Source organism: Dermacentor andersoni, chromosome 5 (assembly GCF_023375885.2).
Source record: "Dermacentor andersoni chromosome 5, qqDerAnde1_hic_scaffold, whole genome shotgun sequence".
NCBI lineage: Eukaryota > Metazoa > Arthropoda > Arachnida > Ixodida > Ixodidae > Dermacentor > Dermacentor andersoni.
Genome location: NC_092818.1, coordinates 188,347,611 through 188,371,695, shown reverse-complemented (window position 1 = coordinate 188,371,695; position 24,085 = coordinate 188,347,611). Strand labels below are relative to the sequence as shown.

The window sequence follows — 24,085 nt, the reverse complement described above, 5'->3', positions numbered from 1 at the left end:
AACTGGGGCAGCTCCTGGAGGTGACGCTGCTCTAGAACCCCGGTCTGAAATTCCTCTGCTGACCCTGCCTACTAATCGAAACCTTCTGGACGTGGATGTGTATGGTTTGCCCATTACAGCACTCATCGACAATGGAGCCCAAATTTCCATCATGAGTGCTTCGAACGCGCTTGAAGAAAGTGCTTACTCCTGCTCCGACTCGACTGTTCCAGGTCGCCGACGGTGGAACTCCGGCTGTGCTTGGAATGTGTACTGCTCGTGTCAGTGTCACCTGTCGCCACACGTCCATTTTGTTTAGTGTGCTCGAACGTTGCCCTCACAATGTGATCCTCGGACTCGACTTCTTGGCCGCCCATTCTGCTCTGATTGACTGTTCCAGCGGTGTTGTACAACTTTACCTACCCCTACCTGTTCCCTTTGACCTTCCTGCTCAAGCTCCAACTCAGCTTTGTTCCGCGGATTTTATACGCCTGCCATCTCTTGCAGCAACCTGCATCCCTGTCTTAGCCTGCCCACCTGTACCTGACGGAGCTATGTCCTTACTCCCGCGACTTCAGTCCTGCTTTCTCACAATGTCTCCTTCCCGCACACCATCGTTTCTGTTGTGGACAATCAGACATGTCTTCCCATCCTAAATTTCGGACAGTGCCCACAAGTACTTCCTCGAGGCATGTCTCTTGCCACGTTGTCACCGACGCACGAGTGCCGCATTTCCATTCTATCTGTTGCGCCGTCTTGGACCAATGGTCATTCTGCGCCTTTTGCTTCAGCCCCGACCGATGACTTTACAAAGATGGTTGCACTGGACCTCTCAACCTAACAAGCCGCAGAGCTCCATGGCCTCCTAGAGTCCTACTCCGACATTTTCGACCTGAATGATCGCCCTTTGTGTCAAACTACGGTCGTGAAGCATCATATAAATGCCGGCGATGCAGCACCTGTTCGCCGACGCCCATATTGGGTGTCGCCCTCTGAGCGACAAGTTATCCAGAGTGAGGTTGACAAGATGCTTGCCAAAGGGATTATTGAACACTCTTCCAGGCCGTGGGCGTCCCCTGCTGTTCTCATCAAAAAGAAGGATAACAGCTGGCGATTCTGCATTGACTATCGTCATCTAAACACAATCACCAAGAAAGATGTATATCCACTTTCCCGCATTGACGATACTCTGGATTGTCTTTACGGTGCCACTTATTTTTCATCTATAGACCTTCGCTCTGGATATTGGCAAATTGCCGTGGATGAAATGGACCGTGAAAAGACCGCATTCGTCACACTAGACGGCCTATATCAGTTCCGGGTAATGCCTTTTGGCTTGTGCAATGCCCCGGCGACCTTTGAACGGATAATGGACATGCTCTTGCGTGGTTTGAAATGGTCCGTCTGTTTGTGCTACTTGGATGACGTCATCGTATTCTCTTCAACTTTTGCGACTCATCTTGAAAGTCTTTCATCTGTTCTTCCTGTTTTTCGCACCTCTGGCTTGCAGCTCAACTCGTCCGGTCACCGCCAAATAACCATGCTCGGACACCTCGTGGATTCGTCAGGCATTTGCCCCGACCCCGCTAAAGTTCATGCTGTGCAGAATTTCCCTGTACCAACTTGTGCCAATGATGTTCGCAGCTTTATTGGCCTTTGCTCTTACTTCCGCAGGTTTGTGGAAAATTTCGCCCATGTGGCCCATCCTCTGACTGACCTCCTGAAGAAAGACATTCCTTCCTTTTGGGGCTCTGAACAAGCGTCTGCTTTCTCGCAGCTCATCACGCTGCTCACCACACCTCCTGTTCTCGTCCATTTTGACGCCACCGCTCCGACAGAAATTTGCACTGATGCCAGTGGCTACGGCATCGGCGCAGTTTTAGCTCAACGCCAGTGTGGGCACGACCGCGTCATCGCTTACGCCAGCCGCCTCCTCTCTCCCGCAGAGCACAATTACTCGATTACTGAGCGCGAGTGTCTCGCCCTCATTTGGGCGGTGGGCAAGTTCCGACCCTACATATATGGTCGACCATTTACAGTTACAACCGACCACCACGCCCTTTGTTGGCTTTCCTCCCTCAAGGATCCCACAGGACGCTTTGGCCGCTGGGCCCTAAGGCTGCAGGAATACACATACACTGTGGTCTACAAGTCGGGTCGTCTAGATCAGGACGCCGACTGCCTGTCTCGTCATCCCGTCGATGTACCGGATGGTTTAGTGGATGTCGCACCGATCTGCGTTCTTTTGTTGAGCGCCAATGCCTTGCAAGACATTGGCGCTCAACAACGATGCGATGAGTCGTTACACCCCATTATCGAACGCCTGCTCTCTAATCCGTCTGACCCATCTCTTCACATGTTCGTACTACAAAATGGCATCCTGTATCGTTGCAACATGCACCCCGACGGGCCCGAGCTCCTAACCGTCATTCCGTCTCATCTGCGACAGATTGTACTGCAGCAACTGCACAATGTTCTCACAGCTGGACACCTTGGCGCCATGCAGACCTATGACCGTATTCGGCGACGGTTTTTCTGGCCCTGTCTCAATCGCTCCGTCCAGCGATATGTTGCCGCGTGTGAGTTGTGTCAACACCGGAAAAGACCAGCTGTGCCTCCTGCCGGACTGCTGCAGCCTTTGGATATACTGGCCGACCCTTTTTTTCGCATTGGCGTTGATCTTCTTGGACCATTCCCTATATCAAATGACGGAAATAGGTGGATTGCCGTCGCTACGGACTATACAACTCACTATGGCATTACTAGAGCCCTACCGACCAGCTGCGCCACAGACGTCGCTGATTTCTTGCTTCACGACGTTATCTTGCACCACGATGCACCTCGTCAACTTCTCCTCACTGATCGCAGCAGATACTTTCTTGCCAAAATCATAGACGACCTACTTCAATCATGTGCTACCAAACACAAACTTACTACCGCTTACCATCCTCAAACTAATGGTCTTACCGAACGCCTGAACGCACATTAACTGACATGTTAGCAATGTATGTTTCCTCCGATCATCGCGACTGGGACATTGCTCTACCATTTGTCACGTTTACCTACAATTCCTCGTGCCACGACACAGCTGGCTATTTACCCTTCTATCTCCTCTTCAGCCGTGAGCCGACTTTGCCTTTCGAGACTCTCCTTTCGACCACACTCAACTCGCCGACAGAGTACACTCGGGATGTCATAGCCACAGCGACCCAAGCACGCCAGATTGCCCGCATTCGTCTTTCTGCTTCACAGACACGCCAGAAGTGCCGTTACGACCAGCGCCATCACGACGTGCACTACGAACCAGGTGCACCTGTGCTAGTTTGGTATCCAACTCGGCGTGTTGATCTTTCGGAGAAATTCCTCTCGCGATACTATGGCTCTTACCGCATCCTTCGCCAGGTGACCCTTGTCATATATGAAGTGTCTCCGCTGGATGCCACGGTGCCTTCACCTCTCTCTGACATCATCCACGTCAGCCGTCTCAAGCCTTACCTTTCTCAGACCGATGAGCCGCATCAATAAGGTGCTTTTTCCGACGTGGACAATGTCACAGTCGGTAATATGGGAAGAAGAGGACGGTGATGGTGGCCTTGGAGACGACGAAGACGAGTTTAGCATTATCGCTGCTCTACGCTTGTTGGCTCAGCCATTATAAGCCATCTATCTGTAAATAGACGCACGCTTCTTCCTTCCCGTAACAATATGAAGTGGCGCGATCTCATGATTTCAGAAGGCGAGTGTCACTGCCAACATAGACACTCTCTCCACTTGCGCTGTCTAGCCTCTGTAAGTGAAATTCCTTCCCTGCATTCTCCCATACTGGAGCCGAAGGATCACGTGCCGAATGCATCATGGACCCCCTCATTCTTTTTTCTTCTCCCTCTCTCACGTTTTTGCTGAGTGGTGCACTTTTGGTGATAGTCTTACATGCGAGCTGTTGCATTTGTCTCGTTTCGGGCAGATTGGTATTGCGTGCTCTGCTCGAGAACACCTATCAGTGCCACAATCACAAGCAATGAGGCAGGCGTGAGAGCCGTGAGAGGTGTGAAAGAGCATGATCGCAGCGCCGGGATACGGTTGAAAGTAACATTGTTTTGTTTTCTGTGAGCGCGACTGCACAATGTGGGTACAAGCAGATAAAGCGGAAATACATCTCTCTCGCTACGGTACGAAGAAAAACAAAAACAACCAGATATTAGGTTTGTATGTATTATTATTTATCTAAATTTTAATTTGTCTGTTGAAGTAACAGAATAAACAAATGGCCTATGTTGCCTTGAATAATTCGCGAAGTCGCGTGTCTCTATGAGCCACGTCGCAGCACTACCATATATGTAGGCGCACTAGCACAATGTGTCGACTCTCTGGCTGGGAGTGTGGCACCTGCGAGAAGGGCAAACATTGTTTGGTTTAAAATTTAAGCTCTTTCCACAGAGCCAATTTTATGCACTGTGCTTGTCAGCTTAAAATGATCAAACCTGGTGAGGGGCCCTTTAAGAGCCAGGCACAGTGATAAGATGAATAAACATGCTTTTCTTGATGTGTTTTGCTAAATCAGTCATGCTGATTGCTATATATGTGTGTAGCAAACAGGTGGATTTCGCTTTTCAGGTGAGTGCAGCTGGTGTGCAAGGAAGCATATCACATACTATGGTGGCTGTTCCAAGCTGGTAGCTGGGTTGGTACATAATCGAAGATTCACTGATTATCCTTCTGCTGCCAAACTCAAGTGTTTGCACTTTGACGTGCAGGATTTGTACATACTCTGTCCTAGATACCCATTGGGCGTTTCGTGAGTGTTTTCATGAGCTTTGAGAATATCGGCGGGTGCTTTCTGTGTGAACAGCGAAGTGACAAGGTTGCGATTTTGCTTACATTCGTGTAGGAATCCCAGTTAAATTTTGCAGGCAATGAACTAGCTTAATTACAGTGGTTAAATGGCAGAAAGTGAGAACACGACCTAACCTACACTTTGGAAGCACGTTCTATGCGCTCAGGCTGCGATTGCACTGTGCAAGTGTTATGATTGCCATTGACGCGGCATCTGAGGTTGCACCATCTCAGAGGCCACAATAATGAATCCGCTGAGTAGTGGTGCTATCTACAAGTAACTATGAGCAGATGATGGCAGCTTGGCGAACGACTTCCGTTCATGGTGCTTTCAAATGAAACCTCGGACAGTCCACAACAGCTGAATCGCGTGACTGTGACATGCCCTTCTATCAGGGCTTGTCAGACCAGAAGCTGCGGACGGTTTGCAGACAGTCCAGGATTGCATAATCGAAGAAGCCCAGTGTAGCAGACAGTGCTCACACTGGAGCACGCCTTGTGCGCTTGCCCATAATATTGCCAATATCCTTTCTTCTCGCCACTATGAGGGTCTGCCATACCGTGTAGTCAACAGTTACGGAAAATTATAAAATATATCAAGTAGGCTGTACTTGTGACATGCAGTAGTGCTCATATTGGAAAACTGCTGAAGTAAACTGAGTGAAATTTGCAACATTAATAAAATAAGAGCGTATTTTTAAAGCGTTAGCTTTTCTTAGCTTGTTGCTCAGTTTTGTGCCGTCCACAGTAGGGGCTGATCCTGGAGAAAGTGTAGTCTACAGTTCTTGAATTAGTAAGGAACAGCGCCAACTAAGACGATCACGAGAGGAAGAGCGACACAGGACAAGCGCCAACTTCATCCATCATTATTCACCGAAAAATCGGCAAATATAAGGAAAATCACAGACATGCGCACAATGACCATAATGCATCATCTGCCAAACTGTTCTAGATAGGACATTTCGCTTTTGAAGAGGGTCACGGAAGTATCACTAACACAGTTTTTTCTCTCTTCTTTATATGGAATGCTTCCAAAACCTCACGTGCCTTTGTTTCCCTGCTTCTGCCAAGAATCTTTATCTCTCGGAACCGTGGTTCACACTTCTTGCAGTACAGGCTTTGTTTCCGTGGCGAATGTTCTGCGACTCGGTCACACACAGTGCAAGTTGCACAATGTTACGAAAGATGCACACCTCCTTCTTTCAGCGACCGCACATGTTCAGCTGCACGGTCATTCATGCATCTACCCGTTTGGCCTACATTGGTTTTCCCGCAGGTCAAAGGTATTTCATATACCACACCGGTGCAGCACTTTACAAACTGCTTTCCATGTTTTTTGGTGCAGCTGCTCCTTGTACCCTCGCTCGCGACACGGGCGCAGAGCTGTGCTTGTTTTCGAGGAGCTGAAAACACGACTGGGACGCCGTGTCTGTTTGCCACCTTTTTCATATTGTGGGCTATCCTTTGTATATATGGAACCACTTCCAGCTTCGCAGCTTGTTTTTCTTGTGTGCACGGTTTCTTGACCATGGCACCTTTGATTTTTTGCAAGATGGTTTCAGCCACTGCTGTGATAACCGTGCTTGGGAACCCCGCCGAAACCTACCTATCAACTTGCTTGTCAAAGCTCGCACGCATTGCATGGTGGCACGATTTCACGAGAGCATACTCAAGACAAAGCTTAGCAATGCAACGTTTTACAGTTTTTGAATGCGCCGACGCATAAGGAAGAAGCTCCTTTTGTGCTCGAGGTGCGTACTGCGAACATACGTGATCTTCACCCAAGGTAATATTAATGTCTAAAAACTGTAATTGCCCCTGCAACGGTAGTTCATGCGTGAATACCAACCCCCTTACCTCCTCTTTGAAACTGTCTAGGACAGTGCTTACACCATCTGTGTAAGTCAAAACGTCCAGTTTGTTAAAAACTATTAAAAAATCGTCAACATACCTGAACACTTTTAGTACACCCCTTCCTGTTAAAATTGACTCCAAGGCGCTGTCAATACAGATTAAGAAAATGTTAATAAGCACCGGGGCTACGCAGGATCCAATACAAATCCCTTGTCTTTGGCGATAAAACTTTTTCTCAAAAGAGAGAAACGTCACACCAAGGTAAAATTCTAGCATTTTCATAAAATTGTCTATTGACACACCAGAGGAGTTTTGGAACTCTTCTGCATCGTTACTTTCTATAGCATCTCTGACAGAACTGGCATCGTGGGGCACAGAGTAAAACAAGTCTTCAACATCTACTGAAAACACATAACCAATGGAAGTACTTTCCTCAAGAAACCTAACATCTTTTAAACTCTTTGTGGCGTACGGATCTTGAACTTTAAGGGATGTAAGCTGTTTTTGAAGAAACTTAACACAATCTGCCAAGTTCCATTTTCGCTGACCACTGTTCTGAGTGGCATGGACAGTTTGTGCGTTTTGGCCGTAAAGAACACGGAAAGGGCATTTTTTCATAGTACAACGTCATTGCCCAGCCGGCTCAGATCTAATTCTTTGCACATCGCAGCCGCCTTGCCTTTCACTCGCGTCACACTAGCTTTCAGAGGGTTGAAGTTCTTTGCAATTGCTTCGCCGGCTCTTTTTTGAAATTCTTCGGTGAGCACCACGAACCCACCATCCTTGTCGGCTTGAAGAAGCCGGAGTCTATTCTTCCTGAAATACGACACAACTTTTCCCATAGAATCTTTGCTAGGCAACGTGGCAGTGCGGATCGTAGGTCTTATAAGCGCATCCATGCCATCCCAGTAGGCAACTTTCACGGTTTTCTTCAAACGCCTTTCCTACTATGCGCCTATTAAGCGCCAGGAACTCATGTGCTTCTATCCGTGGCTTGTGGCTGAATGTAGGAATATTCAGGTCCCTACTGAATCCTGCGACAGCTTTCAGATGTGATGTACCGAGATTGCTCCTGAAGAGTCATGCCCATCGTCCGTATAGCCAAGAACTGATGTTGTTCATGTCTCCTGTTTAAAGGCATGCACGGAGGACATATTGAATATATGCCACGTAAGATTGTGTTGAAGTTCGAGCACGGGTCGATAGCGCCTTCTTCGCTGCCAGCTTATGGCCAAAGGACTTTCCAAAGAGGTCTAGAAGCTTCTGCTTGCATACGTCTCAACTCATTGTGTCATGTTCGTGGGTCTCGTACCATGCTAGCGCTGTGTGTTGGAGGTAGGATATCACATTTGCTAGCATTAGCATTGGGTCCCTCTGATTATTTTCACTTACACGATCATATCAGGAAATCCAGACTTTAACGTCCGTACTGTCGATGCCATTGAAGGTGCCTGGGTCTCGCAGCTGGGACAACACGATGGAGGTCGGAGTCTGCGGCACCGGAGGTGGGCGGTCGGTCATTGTGGCACTTTGGCTGTCGATCATCGTGTCAGAGCTCATGTGGCGACTGCTGCGGAGCTCCGTGTTGGTACCCCGCACGTCCACCAAAATGTTGCGAGGCAGAGACAAGCATGAATATTGTCTATGCAAGGGGAATGCTGAAGCCACCAGCTGACACTAGAACATGGCGGCCGAAGCGGCCCAGCAACTTGACGATGACTTCTTTGTCATCGTCTCTTGCTTGCACGTCCTGTTATGCACCGCAACAATATTTTACGTAATAATTTAAAAAAAGGAACTATTTATTATACTATCTAAATGATAAATATAAATTCACTGATGTTAGAGGAAGGAAACTGTTGTTTAAATAAGTAGGTTGTGACTTTATATTCTTTGTGATGTAGGCAACTTCCTTTATTTATGGCATAGTAATGCATATTCAACGGACTTTAGCATTCTTGGATTCCCAACATCTAAGTAGGTTACATTTATTTGAAGCTAATGTGTAACTTAATAGAACATTTTATTCACAGCTGTTTGTCCATCACTTTCCTTTTCGTTGTGTTTGTTCAGTGTAATAGGCTATGAGAAGTTTTGTTTACTCATTCAGTTCAGTTAGACAACGTCCAAGCATCTACCTGCCTGACGTGTCAGTAGCATGGCATTTGAGATAACCATTAAATTTGAAGTTTCCTTACGCCATTATTCAAATTAAGTGTTAGTGTAAGTCAATGTTTAAGCCGCAGGTGATGAGGCAGTTGCCGTGTTAAAGGCTTCATGCGTTTTGAAGGCACCAGTCTGATTCAACATGAATCATCTCTGAGGCTAAAACTTCTTCCACATTAAAGGGGCTCTGAAAAAATTTTCTAACTAATCGTAGAGTGGCCTTGTTATTTGAGGACATTATCTTATGAATCTCGTCCCACAGAAATTTTTTAAATCCTTCAACTATAAGTCGAGTTATCAAACCAATACCCGGTTCTCTATTTTTCATCTACATAGCAGATATACATATATGTTTCATCCATTTAACTCAAAATTTGCAATTGTGTGTTACTGAGGATGCTCTCGCTATCATGAAATCAGCCAATAGCGTTGGTGGGTCCAGCCGCTTGCGATCATGCTGCACGATGACATTGCAGAAGGCAGAGCAAACAATTTTTTGTTGTTTTTGACACAAGATTGTGAATTCCCTACTGCATGCAGTGCAGTAATATTGGGCTCGCATGTTCACAGCAGCCTCTACAAAGTATCAGCAATGTTTTCTTACTATCTTCAAGAATTGTTTCAGAGCCCTTTTAATGTTAGAAGTGAAATGACGCAGTGCCAGATTTTAGCAAAAAGTCTTTTTTCTTTTCCCGTATATTTGCAGTGTTGCTATATTGGACACTTGGCAGCTGAAAATCCTGTGAGCTACTATGTAACAAACCATGTAGCATAATCTTAGCAACGCCATTGTTGGTAGGGACACTGTCAATGCTTTCTTTGTTGTCTTCTATCAACTGTCTTCTGATTCTGGGCACATCCTATATTTTGAGTACGTGCTACTAAGGCTCTATTCCGGATTACAATATTTGAAAACGTTAGATGTTACTTAAGACAAAGGAGGCAAACGAATCTTGTCGGAAATTTGTCTGCATGCACTAGTTTACTTGTCTGCTTTCCATTGTAAAAATGCGTCACATGCAACAAATATTTTTGTTTGCCGGTCACACGATCAGCTAATGATGAGAACTGCATTCTTTAACTGTTCACAAAATGCACGCATAAGAAATTAGCTTCTTGTCTTTCTTTTTGTTGAACTGTTTATAAATCCTCAAACACATAGATGCTGTCCATGCAAATTGCCAAAAAAAAGACAAATTTAGAAAAGCACCCAAAAAGTTTGAACAAGATAATCAATGTTGCTATCGTAAAAGAGGCAAAAAAGTTCTACTTCATGAACTTTATGTACTTGTGTATTTTTGTGCTTATCTTAAATCATGACTGTCGTTGGAAATGCACGCTCCTCGCAGCTCTGATCTAGTGCTAATAATGCCACAATAATGGCAGAGCTTCCGCCTTTTGTAGCTTTATGGTGCTATTCATGTATTCTTTGAGGCATCTATAACCTGCAACAGTACAGAGGAGTGCCTTTTTCTTGCCGGCACTCAGATTTTCGTTACCAGGCACCGAGCAAACACTTTGTGACTGTGCGCCAAGAACATTTGCTGCAACTTGTCATTGATGGCGCCACATGTCTGGTTCAAAACATCAGTGCGCGAGACCTATAGCTGTGGTAAAGCTGGGGATGATGAAGCAGCCTAACGACAACTTAAACGTGTTGATAACAACAACAGTTGCAGTCTCTGTAACAGAATGGACAGACAGACGAACAGGGCAAGTCCAGTTTCAAAGCACCTAATAGCTGTTGCAGCAAGATAAAGGCACTTGTCACCTGTGCTGATGCCGGCAAAAAGAAAAAAAGGAAAAGTACGATTTTGCAGGAACAAAACAGCGGTGCCATCTCACTATAGTTGTGAAATACAGAACACTTTGCTTTGTTCTAATAATGAAAGGGTGAAGTACCATTTTGTTACAGTGTAATTAAATTTTATTGTCAACATAAACACTCAAACGCTTGCAAACTGCTCAGAAACAGTTAGTTTTTGTTTTGTGTATGGGAACTTTAGAACTGTTGTTACTGTAGTCTTTTCTCTATAGTTCCTTTGTCTTTCTTTCTTACTTTTTTGAACTTATCTATGAATAAAGAGAAGAGTAGCTGGAGCTACCAACAGGCACTAACATCTCCTTGCGTATAGCTAGTAAAAAAAATAACATACTATTGTCTGGCATTGCTGCGAATGATGTGCACTTCTGTTTTTTTCTGGAAGGAACAGGCAAGTAGTACATGCAAATGTGGTATAAAACTGCATGCACTGGGAAATGCCACCTTTGTATGAAATTTGAGCGCGAATTAGTCATCGGTTTAGCTGGAAGATCTATGCATATTTAATGCTCCAACTTAGACAATGTTTGGTACAAAATCAACAAATAAAATGACATAAGCTGCTTCACATGTGCTAGGCAAAAGAGAAATAAGTCATGTGAATGTACATCATAAGGAATTCAAACATTCTTCCAAGCCCTGAAAATTCTTAGCAGCAGTTGTTTTTCTGGTTTCATCAATGTTACCCGAAAAGGCCAGGCGCTGTTTATTTACTTATGTTTATTTTTAGCCCATGATGATGCAATCTGGAGCTGTGCTTGGTCGAAGTCGCCAAAAGATGGGACGAACCACATTTTGACTGGTTCTGTTGACGACACTGTGAAGTGCTGGAAATGGCAAGTTTACCTGTTCACTCCAGTTTAAGTTATATAGGTTCACCTGAATTCGGGTTTTTTCACTCGTACTTATCTGTCATTCAGGAAAGTCTATTTTTTGTATTAATTTCATCGCTCATATGCATTTGTTCATGACCTATGACTATTAGAGTAAATCTTCAAAAGATTGAATTTTTTTATATGACATATTTAGCTATGCAATGTACAACAAAAGTTGGAGAAATCTGCTTGTAAACAAGATAACCTAAAAGTCTGTTATAAGAGCACAATACAAGAACAGGAAATTAGCACATTTCTGACTGCAAAATTATATTATGAAGATGTACAGAAGCATTTCACATCTCATTATTGCACAGGAACATGTGTTAAGAAATCTGAAAGCCTTGATCTAAAACATTTACAGTTAGAAAGTTTAGTAGCCTAGTATTTGCACTGGTTTGGTGTATATTATATTTGTGGGCTTGTGTATATAGAGGTAATTTATCAGAAAACATTTAGACCTAATCAAGTAACTTTTCCTTGTAATAATAGCATCAGAATATCTGTGCACTTGGTATGTGTTTATGAGCTCTATGGCTAGGCTGGGTATGTAAGTAACAAATAGAGCTTACTGTCAAGTTAACCACAGCTGTGCAACATTTAATTGTTTTTCAGGGACGATGAGAAACTGGAACTGCTACATGTTTTTGAGGGCCACGCTCTTGGTGTCTTCTCTGTTGACGTATCTCACGATGGCAAAGGTGTGTTTTTCTTAGTCTTTATTCTCGTTTCTACACTTGTATTCTTTTAGGGGACATTAAAGACAAACACTGAATCAGTTGAAATTGATAAAGTATTTCAGAACTCTATTTTCGTTAATTTCGCAGTAATAGGTTGAAGATAAAATGGAGGTTGAAGTTCCATTTTCAAATTTTGCGCCAGAACGCCAGTGCGACGTCACATATTTAAAAGTATTTTTTTCACTTTATTGCTGTTTTGGCACAGTAAAAGTTTTGAAATTGTGAAGTTCAATTTTTGGCTGTCTTAGAATACAATGTAGTGCATCCTTACTGATATAAAATTAACTAAATCTCAGCAAGTGCTGTCAGAATCCATGATGTCATGGCAGGCTGGTGAGTAACTGCAAGGCGGCGTCACTTTTCTGTTTCTGTCTCTTTTCTGGTACATTAACCCTCCTCTTATGGCCAGAGTGGCTGTTTTAGTGTTGTCTAAAGTTGCATTACACTAGGAGAATGCCAGCAAACTTGGAAAAAGGAAAAAATTGAGAGGCAGACATAGAAAAAGCGACAGGAAGGTGGCTGGATTAACAGCTGAAGCTTGTTCATGAAAACAATGTCTCCCAAGTCCGTACTGAACATGTGCAAGGCACAACATATCATATGCATGGTAATCACCTTTGTTTAAATATTTTTCTTTACATTTTATTGTTTCACGGATTCTCTCCATGTAGGGGGCAGAGGTAAAGGCAAAATGCCTGACAGAGCCTCTGCGCCCCTACAGTTCAAGGCAGCATGGCATATCATTCACATACATATTTGCCAAACATATCTTTAACACACAGCACACAGCAATGAAAAAATCAATTATTCAGAACGCATGTCTCCAAAGCATTACTTTTGCTTCAATGTGATAGATTTTGAAAAAAGCAGAAGATACATAAGCAATAAGTATTATATAACAGTAAAATTGGCTTACATCAGAAGTCAGCAAAGAAAACCATAGAATCACTGGCCCGAAAATAAATAGCACATACAGTAAATAGATCAGTACATAGAAACATTTCGGAAAAGAACGAAAGTTTAGACTGATGTACAATGTAAATGCCGAAACAATGGCAAATATAATTTACAAGCGCTGAGAAAAAACTTGTAACATAACTGAGGTTACATGTGTTATCAGGGATGAGCACAAGTTACTAAAAATGAAAATGCAATGTGACTGCCCACTAATAGGATTTTACAGTCATTTTTGAAGTTGTGGAAGGATTGTGTGTATTGTATGTTAAAGTGATCACTGTTTACTATATTAATTGTTTGATAATTCAATGTTTGCCTTCCGTAATTAGTTCTTGTGGCGGGCTTTAGGTGGTGTGGTCTACGTATTGGGTATGAGGTGCAACTGTCGACAGGTATTGTGTGCAGCCTATTTCTATAAATCCACTGGAGTAGTTTGAAATAATAAACTTGATCTGCTTTAAGCGTGCTATATTTAATGAAGAGTGGTTTTGTTCGGAGTCCCCGTTTGTCACCCACATAGTTTTCACACATTCTCAATATTTTTTTTTTGTACAATGATTAGTTTGTTGTAGTTTTAAGCTGGCATAGTTCCCCATACTAAAATGCCGTAACTGAGTTTTGAATAGAAGAGTGAGTAGTATAATGTTTGTTTCAACCAGGTGGGTAGTATATTTTGTATTTTATACATGCAGCCAGTAAGTCGAGATAGCTCACTTTTTAAATTGTTAACGTGAGTATTCCATGTAAGGTCCTCTGTAAACCATACACCCAAGAACTTTTGCTCGGTAACTTGTTCCAGTAACGTGTCCTCAAAGTTCAGCTGAACACAGTAGGGGGGTCTCCTTTAATTGCTGGCTTAAAAATTATATATTTGGTTTTGCATGTGTTTAAACTCAGCCGGTTGCTTTTAGGCCACTTGGAGAGGTGTAAGAGGTAACTGTTAGCTGGTGATTCTGTGACCTCTTTTGTAGTGCCAGTGAAGAAGATATTAGTGTCGTCAGCATACATTATTATTTCAGGGGAGTTTGGTATTGACGTTATATCATTTATGTATACAAGAAATAAGAGGGGTTCTAAGATTGATCCTTGAGGGACGCCATATTCGACTTTCAATTTTTGTGATACCAGATTGTCGACGCATACATACTGATACCGATTTGAGAGATATGATGTAATTAAATTCTGTGCCACACCTCGAACACCATACGCAGCAAGCTTCTTAAGAAGGGTATCGTGTTGCACAGTGTTGAATGCCTTTTCCAAATTCAAGAAAATCTCTAGAGTGAGCAGTTTGTTCTCAATATTTTCAATTATTTTGTCCTTTATGTTTATTAAAGTTAGTTCTGCAGACTTATCCCTTTGAAAACCATACTGTGACTTCGTAATTATTTCGTGTTTATGAGAAAAAGACGTAAGCCTATCATTAATTACGCGCTCAAATATCTTGGAAAACACCGGCAAAACAGATATCGGCCTTTGGTTGGTAAGCTTTTTCTCATCGCCACCTTTGTAAACAGGGGTGACCTTAGCTATTTTTAATTCATCTGCACAACTGTACTGTACTGTACTGTACTGTACAACTGTATTCAACTGTACACGGTGACATTGATCAAGAAATTCAAGCTCTTTGTTGGGGTCAAGTTTATAGATGTGATAAGCTTCAATCAACTCTCTTTCTTGCTGAGTCTTAGCCTTCCCCACGACTTATACATTGTCAAATATTGGAATGCAACCGCACTGCTTACAATGTAGCAGAAGATTGCCTCCCATACCAGATTATCATGCTCATGCATGCGATCATTCACACAACGACCGGTTTGCCCTATGTAAACTTTACCACATTTTAATGGGATACTATACAATACACATGTGTCACACGTGCAAAAACTTGTTGACATGCTTGGTATTGCATGCACTCCTTCGCAAATTATGCTGCGAAATCCTCACGTAAAGCTTTGCAAGCATACAAGGTGCAAAACAAACCAAACTTATCTCGTTTCTTGCCACAACCTTTTTAAATTTGTGTGAAATACCATATGGCATAACCATCAGGTTCCTTTTTCTTTTGTCCCGCACTTCGCAATCCCTTCCGTTTTTCATTTGCAAACATTTGTGCCACTTCAGCCACTGCAGTGATCAAAGCCTTGGGATAGCCCACCGCTAACAGTCTCCTCTCTTTCTGGGTGGCACTGTCTTGCGTTTGATGCGTACTACTCTTTTCCACCGCATTGGACAAGCACAAGTTGACTATGCCACGCTTGACCAGTTTTGAGTGGGCAGATTGGTACGGTAGTAGTGTCTTTTTAGTTCTTGGACTATAAACCCAGCAAATGTGACCATAAGTATGAAATGTTAGTCAGATCTGAAAACCTGATGGAATTATCATGTTGTGCTTCGTGGGTGAAACGAAGATGTCGAGAGTAATCCTGAAACACTGATAAGACACTGCGAATGATGTCAGTGAGACAATCACTTTGTCCAATATTTAAAAAAAAAACAAGGAAATCATCTACATACCTATAGAGTCAGGCAACACGGTAATCATTAATGGTGTCACAAAGGGACTTGAAACTTTGCTAAGAAAATACCGCACAGCATCGGTGCAAGACTGGACCCATTACATATACCATTCTTCTGTAAAAACACCATGCCCTCGAATTTAACAAAAGTTTTTTTAACAAAAACATTTCTCAATTTAGTATCAGCTTGAGGGGAAGTATGTAGCTTGAGATGTGTGATAAACAAATAGTTGGCATAGTAAAAAGATTATACAGAAGAACTAAATCTCGAAATGAGAAAATTATTGAGAAACAAAAACATTTACGATTACATGATAAAACATGTTATTTACAAAAAAATATTTCTTTTTTCTGTGTTATTCCCGCAGTTGCTGCATCAAGTTCCTTGGACAGCAACATAAAGCTCTGGGATTTGGATACTGGTGAAGAAAAAAAAAATATTGATGCAGGTCCCGGTAAGGAAATTTGCAGCTGATCTCCACCACCTAACTTTTTGTGTTCAGGTTTTCATAAGTAAAGTTGGGAAGTTGCTTTTCTGTTAATAGGCATTGTTCGTGGGCAGTTACTTGAGTTGGCAGTATTTTATTTTAGCACAAAGGAACTAGTATGAGGCAGGGCAGTCTAAATCATGGCTCTCATTTTCAGTCTCTTAATAAGGGCAAATTTTATGAGCAGGGAGCCATTTCTTACAAAATGCAGCAGTTTGATACAATGAAAATCACCATAGCAACGTTTATCACATGGGGCCTCTGTGTGTCTGTATTGTATTCAGAATGGAATTATTTTCTATTCACATAAGTAAATGCACCCTGCCAATTCCTTAGAAGCAAGTAGAAAACACTACGGAGTAAGTAGTAATAATATCAACAAAATATACTGCTACCATAGTACAGGTATGAAATGTACTGCTGCTTATCTAATGTTATTTGCTTCCTTTTCTTTCTGTACAGTTGATGCTTGGTCTGTGACCTTCTCACCCGACTCTCGATTTCTGGCATCCGGATCCCATTCAGGCAAAATCAACCTCTATGGCATTGAATCCTGCAAGTTGGAATCCTCGCTTGACACAACGGGGAAGTTCACACTTAGCATTGCGTTCGTGAGTCCTTTTCTGTCCTCATGTTTAAAGTGCCTGCAAGCAAGAGAGGTCAATGTTTGATGGGCTGCGATGCTTAAGACATTGTAGCCTAGGGTGCTTCTTTTCATTAGGCTTAGTGCACTTCTTTTCACACAGGCTTCTATTTTCATAATGATCTACAAAACATGACTCGCATGTGGTAAGGTATACTTTGGCCAGACTTATCATTGAGTTAATCACAGAGCATAGGAATATCTGTAAGAAATAATTGTGCGTTAGATTCACAGGTACGCAGTCGGCGCCATCCTTGTGTAGAGCATGGGAACGGTGGCCTCTGGGGCGCTCCAGAGGCAGCGAGCGACTTTCACGAATTTCGGCAAACTAAAGACAAACAAGGCAAGTCGCACGTGTGAGACTAACATATATAATTGAAAAAAAAAAAAAACATCAAAGAAAACAACTCAAAACAAACAATGAACAGCACGACCTAATGGCACACATTCACAAAAGTCCTCAGATACGATGCATTGATAAGTCCAAAATATTTACATTGAGTCCATCCGACACGGCCACATCACCTCGTCACCACTGCTTCCAACGACACGTCAATAGGCCCACGATTGACCTGGTCAGGTGATCAGGGCAAGCGGTGACTGAAACGCCTGGATCGCCCGGCCAACTCCGCTTGCCTGCGGATCGTAGCTGCAGGGAGTCTTGGAGACGGTGCCATCAGCCTGTAGCTGCAGCCTCTGGTGCGGCACCCGCTCAGCTCACGGGTCGCAGCCGCGACAGCTGAAGTGCAGCTTCCACAAGGTTGTCACCACCTCCATGAACCTTCCACTCCGTTCTGCCTCCAGCTCCTTCTGCGTCCATCGTCTCAGAGCGTAGCTGTGCTGCTCTCTTCTGCTACATGTCCTTTTGGCCCGTTGGCCACGTAGCTCCACAGGCGTTTTTGAACATCTTCTTTTTTCATATATTCCATTCTTTATATTAGGATACTTTCTTTTATTTCTTCCACAGCCTCCTTGTGATTTTTTGTCCTCTTCATATCTTCTGCTTTTTCGTCCTCCCTTTCTTTGTTGGCTCATGACAGCAACGTCTAAAGCTAGCTGCTGGGCCTGGCGTATAACAGTAGCTGCTGGACATGTTTGGGCCCAACAACTACCGTTAGACATTGCTTGGTCTACACAAGGTTGACGCCGACTGTACTGCCAAGCCTAACATGGGAGCAGCAGCTGCATATTTTCACTATCTACTAGTGCAAAAAGCAGGATTGAGGTTCACATACTGATCTATTAGCAGGCATGGTTTTCTTGACTTATTTGGTGCTCAATGTTTCCTTGCAGAGTCCAGATGGAAAGTACATTGCAAGTGGTGCCATTGATGGCATCATCAATGTTTTTGATATTTCCACAGGAAAGCTGGTGCACACCCTCGAAGGTGATCTTTTTGTTGACAGCAATGTTTTTGTTATGTGGCTGGTGACAGGTGGCTCAGTGCATAGTAGGTGGTATGTCATCGTCGACCATGTTCTTGGAGGCTGGTGGGGAAGGGGCTGCGTAAACTATATAAAAGTGCCTTCTTTGTATGCACTTCTCTATCTTAGTACCTTTGAATAAGAAATAATTCAAGGGCAGTCAAAAAGGGAAGGGTGGTGCCTAAAACTATTCAAATACAGTATCCTACTGCTCATAAAAAGACAGTAAGAGGTGTTACAGAAATTTTGAGAATTGTCTACTAATGCATAAGCATTCTTTGGCTTGGCTGTTACTTCACTGTACTTACCCGCTTTCCCTAACTTACGCATGTATACCTGTCGCTTTCCCGGTGCCAAAGAAATTAAATCCGGTGTGGAGACTTAGCCAGAATGCTGTCACAACTAATTTCACCACAGCTGTTCTTTCCCTTTTTGTTTTAACGCGATAGCGTTAAGAGCCTCATGTCATAGAAAGTATGGTGAGGGCGTTGTTGTCGTCATCCGTTAAAGGGACACTAAAGGCAAATATCAAGTGAAACTATAGTGATAGATTAGTGCTAGAGAATCTCTAAGGTGTAAATATTATTGTGAACATAATTTTAATAAATGAGAAATTGAGGTAAACACTGGACATGATTGGAGACTCCCCAGGAACATTTAAGTACTTGCCCGATGAAGAAAGCACTCCTCAGTTAAATTCTGTCACTAGTACTGAACCACTCGTTGCAAAAAAAAAAAAAACTTGTATTATAAGACAAAATAAAATGCTGCTTGCCCAGTTATATTTCATATTTAGAAAAAAGAACTCATTGAAGTTACCCTTGACAATGACGTGGGCGGTCAAAAGGTTTCGTTTTCACTTGACTCCGCACCGCCCATGCTTTCGCGTTTCAGTAGTTTTCTTATCACGTAGTGCTGTGCTGGTTTTGCTGGCTCGCGAAATTCGCACAAACTGTAAATAGTGGAGAGTTCAACTTCCATTGGATGTTGTAGGATACCTGAACGGTCTACGCCACTTGACCAAAAAGCAGCTGCAGCAGCGAATCCACTGCTCTGTCTTGGCTGGGTACCGTCATACTGAGTACTGTCGTCTGTCAGGCACCGTTTTAGTCACCGATGGCAGCAAAGGGTGGTGATGGCGTATGCAATGTCACCACTCCCCTGGTTAGGTGGCGGGAGACTTGAATTTCAAAAAAGGTATTCGGACTCTTCAGATGTAATTTCCTCGTAAACTAAGTCTTTTCTTGGCAACAAACAGGTGTTGCGAGGTGTCTGGAATGGTATTTAAACAGTTTTATGTCGACTTAGTTCTTGCTTTTAGTGTCCTTTTAAACAAAAATCATCCCGAACCACGCAAGCCTTCCACTTGGCGCATAGGCATTACTGAACTAATTGAATTTCTCGAAGTAAGATGTGTCAGAAGATTCGTAAAGTGCAGACACAACCTACAGACATGATAGTGTTGGATTGTGATTTGAATATATGAGAAAACATAATTCTATTAAGCGAAAACTCAAACATAAACCCCTTTTCCAGCTTCCGTTTGAGGTCTGTCTTAGCAGGAGCGGCGTGCCCCGCTTGCTTCCTTGCAACACCATCCTGATGGTGTTTGCCTCCGCACATCTGCGGCCGCGGCCGCCGTTGGGAGAGGGGAGTGGGAAAGAAACAGGAAGCTCGCCTTCGTGCATAGCGTTCACTGCTAGCGTTTTCATGAAACATTACGGTTACATAAGCTGCAGTCGCCGGGAATTGTGAGAAGCAGTAAGGGATCTTTGAATGCTGTTGCGTTCCATTCTTAAAGGTGAAAAAACTTAAGTGTCCTTCAAGTCTTTTATTTTCTTTTTCTTTTTTTTGCTAAAACTTTGAAGTGGCAATGGTGACCTCACCAGTTTTTTTTAACGCCACCAATCGTGTATTATTATTATTATTGTTGTTGTTGTTGTTGTTGTTATCACATGTACTAATCATTCTTAGAATATTTTTATTCTCAGCAGCACATGCACATGAACCCGTAATGCAAAAAAGTAAACGTTCAAAGTGGCCTTTTCACGCTTTTCTCTGTGATCAATTTCTGATCAACACCCATTCCTGCGTTGAGCGTCGGTATGCATAGGTCAACCCTCCTAACCGAGCGAATAAACACAGTGAAGGATGAAACAGCAAACATGGAGCGCAGCGGGTGATGAAAGACTACGATAGCAAAGAGAGCGTGAGAAGGAAAGTGGAGGAGGAGGATATGGTGAAAGCATGAGTGCCGCGCAAGACGGATTCTGGGGTGACGATGGCTATGAGATGGCGCCAGAGTAGCATGCATCAGACATATGGAAACAAAACACTGCATACCAGAGGTCTGTCTGTGGCGGCTGCTGTGAATCACGCCCACGCGTCACCTATGCGCCGCCATTTGCAAGGCAGATTGTCTGCGCCAGCCAATTTATCGCGAAGTGTGTTCTACAGCATGTGTTGCTCTTATAAATATGTTGTCAGAAAGGCTGTAGTGCAAGAATGGTTGCTTTTTGCTGCTTTTAAAGGGCCTCTCACCAGGTCTGGCCATTTTGAGCTGACAAGTGCAGAGCATATATTGCACGATAACAATCGTGTCTGCGAAGTATTGCATCGCTAGACACTGCAGAAAGATCTGAAATTTAAAATCGAACGCCGTTTTTCCTTCTCCTTGCGGCCGCCGTGCTCCAAGCCGGAGGCTGACGTACACGTGCTAGTACGTCTACGTACACGTGTGTACACTGTGATGTTGCTCGTGGTGACATGTGACTTCAAGAATTATTCAAGGCAACATCTGTTATTTGTGCAATATGTTTCTTGAGTAGATAAAGCTTAGAAAAATAATAAAATGCACAAACTGAATGTCTGCATGTCTTTGTTTTACTTCGCACCACAGCAACATGTACTTCTGTTTCGTCTTCTTGTTCCCATGTCATGCAGTTGCACACGCAGACACTGAAACTATGCCATTTTCTACCGTGTTCCAGCGTGAAATCAAGCTCTGTGATCTGCTTGTGCCTGCCTCAGTATTAGTGTAGCACTGACTTATATCGCTAGTCAGGTGTCCTCGTGCACAGCGCGAAAAATCGTGTGCTGCGCGAAACGAAACAATCACAACAACTCGCATGCGACACCGTCAGTGGAAGTACACCACACCACAAAAAAGAAAGAGAGGAGAAAAAAAAAATATGAGGGCAGGGCCCGTGACGTATGCCTAACACGATCCTCGAGGTCTGGTATGGGAGAATGCAGAGAAGGAATACACTTGCGGAGGCTAGATGGGGCGAGTGGAGAGAGTGTCTCGCTTGGCAGTGGAGCTCGCCTCCTGAAATCATGGGTTGGCAGCACTGGAATATTCCTATCTCGGCTATTAATGAGCCGAATTGAAAATTCTTTTCGGCAGAACGCTCCCTAGCGGACATGTAACAACTTCCAGCGTATAACCAAAATTTGCTATGGAGCCTGGTGAGAGGCCCTATAAACAAGTGTAGTATAGCCATTAAGTGAAATGGTGCTTCAGCAGTCTCTTTTCTTCGCAAAAGAATATGGCTTTTGCATGCCTTTATAAGATAATGCATGGGATTTCAAGTATATCTTTCGTTATATAGATTAGTCGTGAAGATAGTATCCCCTGAAGCTTCTCATGCACACTAAAGTTGTGCTGGAAGAAAGCGAACTCCATTCAAAGCAGGCTCAGAAGACATTTACTGAAAACAATAATTTTTTTTCTGGGCACCTTTATTTCTGCTGGAAGTAACCCTTGATTGTTGAGGCCAATAGCTTGCCAAACTAAAAGTACTAAATGTGACACAAGAGGAGGCGTCTCACTTTAGTATTGGTTCGTCCGTACTATCAACATGTACAGGAAACCGCATGAAGAAAACAGGAAGTTGACTAAAGTAAAAACCAGCTTTGATTGAACTGCAGACAGTTAATTTGCACACGAATCCTCTTCTGCACCTCCAGCCATGACTGAATGCACAAATCTGGTGCACACACACACACGTCACTAGAATGAATGAAGCGAAATTCCACAGCTGTGCTGATAGATGGTGGCATCGGTGAACTAGGCAGCGGCTTTACCCCGAGGCATTCTTTAATACCGTGCAGTTTAAAAATTGTTCATGCAAAAGAAGACAGATAAAAATAAGTGGAGGCTTGCAACTTATTATTTCGGTGATACGTCATATAAAATATACGCTGCTGTAGTCAGTGACAGGTCAGAAACACAGCTGCATGTATCCCTCGCAAGGAATATTGACACGTGTACTTATCTTTATCGGGCGACCACGTTTCGCCGCCTAACAAATGTTATCACACAGCGTGGGATGCGCCTGCATGTATCCGAAGTTTCTGGAAAGTTATCGATGCTTCTATCCGCTGTCTGTTGTCGCCGAACCTTGTGTTATCTGATTTCATCGCCTGACACGAATGTTGTAGAACTTTGTGGAAGGCACACGGGTTCCAACGATTAGTCTGGAACATTCGACGACTGCTGTATAAAAGCCGACGCGCTTGACCCGCTGATCAGATTTTCGATGATCGCCGAGTGTGTTCGCCGCTACCGTTGTTCTTTGAGTCTAGCCTGTTTTTGAGGGCACAAGTTCGCCCAATAAAATGCTCGTTTCGTTAATCACAGTTTTGCTGCCTTCTTAACCGTCACTACCACGTGACAATATGTATACAAGCGCCAGCAAATTACATCTTTTAATCTCCATCTCCTTCCATATCCTTTGTATCCATGTCTCCGCCTCGGCTTTGTCCAGGAATTTTGTTAAGAAATTCCTCATGCTACTGGAAAAATTCCTCTCATGAGGCGTAAGGGATACGCTTGTCTGTGAAGGTATCTGCTAGGCCATTAATATCATTGTGAATTTTTGCACTAAACAAACAGGGGAAAAATATCTTTCTTTGTCCGTGTTTTTTGGTGCGCAAAAATTCACGATGAATCTATTCTAACTAGGCCGGCTCGCAGTCATGCTTCATTAATATCATGTCGCATCTTTTCAATGACCCATACATGAAGTGGGGCAAGAAGGTACATTGAACAAATCAGGAAAATCTCTCTGCCAATCACTTTCTTAAATGCCATGTTAGTGCTGTGAGCTTTGTTCATGGGCATGTCTGGTGATTTGGGTTGTTGATGTGTTTGGTGTGAGATTGCTGCTGAGACGAGACTCCTTCTTGAGATGGCGGAATTTGTAAGGGAATCCAAATAAGACAAGATGTTCCCAGGAAAATAGTGGCTCGAAGGGATCAAGTGTGGGTGAACAAAAGAAGCCTCAGCCTTCTTCACTTCATTCACCATTCACACCAGCTACTGAGAGAAGTCGCATGACTGACTGTGTCTGGAGACTAAGGAGTGACTGGTGGCATTCAGTGTTCACACCAGCAAGCGCGACCTGCCCATTTTGATACCGAAATGTCTTGCAATATCTGCCGCTCATCCTGCTTACACCACCATTGCAAGGTAAAATAAGTGTTAGCATGTACCGACATCCTGCTGCTGACCACTCATTGGTATGCAATTGCAGTCGTGAAGTTATAAAATAGGGTGACGAGTTACTGACCCAAAACAATCACTTTTTGATGAAGTCGACCATTTGTGGCCAGTCGCTTTGCTATCAACTTGGTTGCCATTGTGATTGAGCCCTTATTGTTAACTTACAAGGGAAGTATATATTTCTTTAAACATCAGGCACTTGCATCATGCATTTTTGGAAGGAGCCTCTACTGTATTCTTGTCTTGTCACTGACTATAGCACCTCCTACTTTTGACCAT

At 43.4% G+C, this 24,085-nt stretch overlaps 1 protein-coding gene across 2 annotated transcripts in view; it reads left to right on the top strand.

Annotated features, from left to right (window-relative positions):
* The window catches only part of LOC126531745 (uncharacterized), a 51,240-nt gene that overhangs the window by 14,578 nt on the left and 12,577 nt on the right, over positions 1 to 24,085 (top strand). Inside the window, exons 1-6 of one of the 2 annotated variants that reach the window (XM_055071423.2) lie at positions 4,075 to 4,181; positions 11,385 to 11,490; positions 12,145 to 12,230; positions 16,114 to 16,200; positions 16,696 to 16,844; positions 18,170 to 18,263. In XM_055071423.2, coding sequence (XP_054927398.1) covers positions 4,103 to 4,181; positions 11,385 to 11,490; positions 12,145 to 12,230; positions 16,114 to 16,200; positions 16,696 to 16,844; positions 18,170 to 18,263 — 601 coding nt within the window. In that variant the 5' untranslated portion in view covers positions 4,075 to 4,102. Of the gene's footprint in view, positions 1 to 4,074; positions 4,182 to 11,384; positions 11,491 to 12,144; positions 12,231 to 16,113; positions 16,201 to 16,695; positions 16,845 to 18,169; positions 18,264 to 24,085 lie in introns of those variants that run through there. The other variant, XM_050179452.3, reaches the window with a different exon arrangement.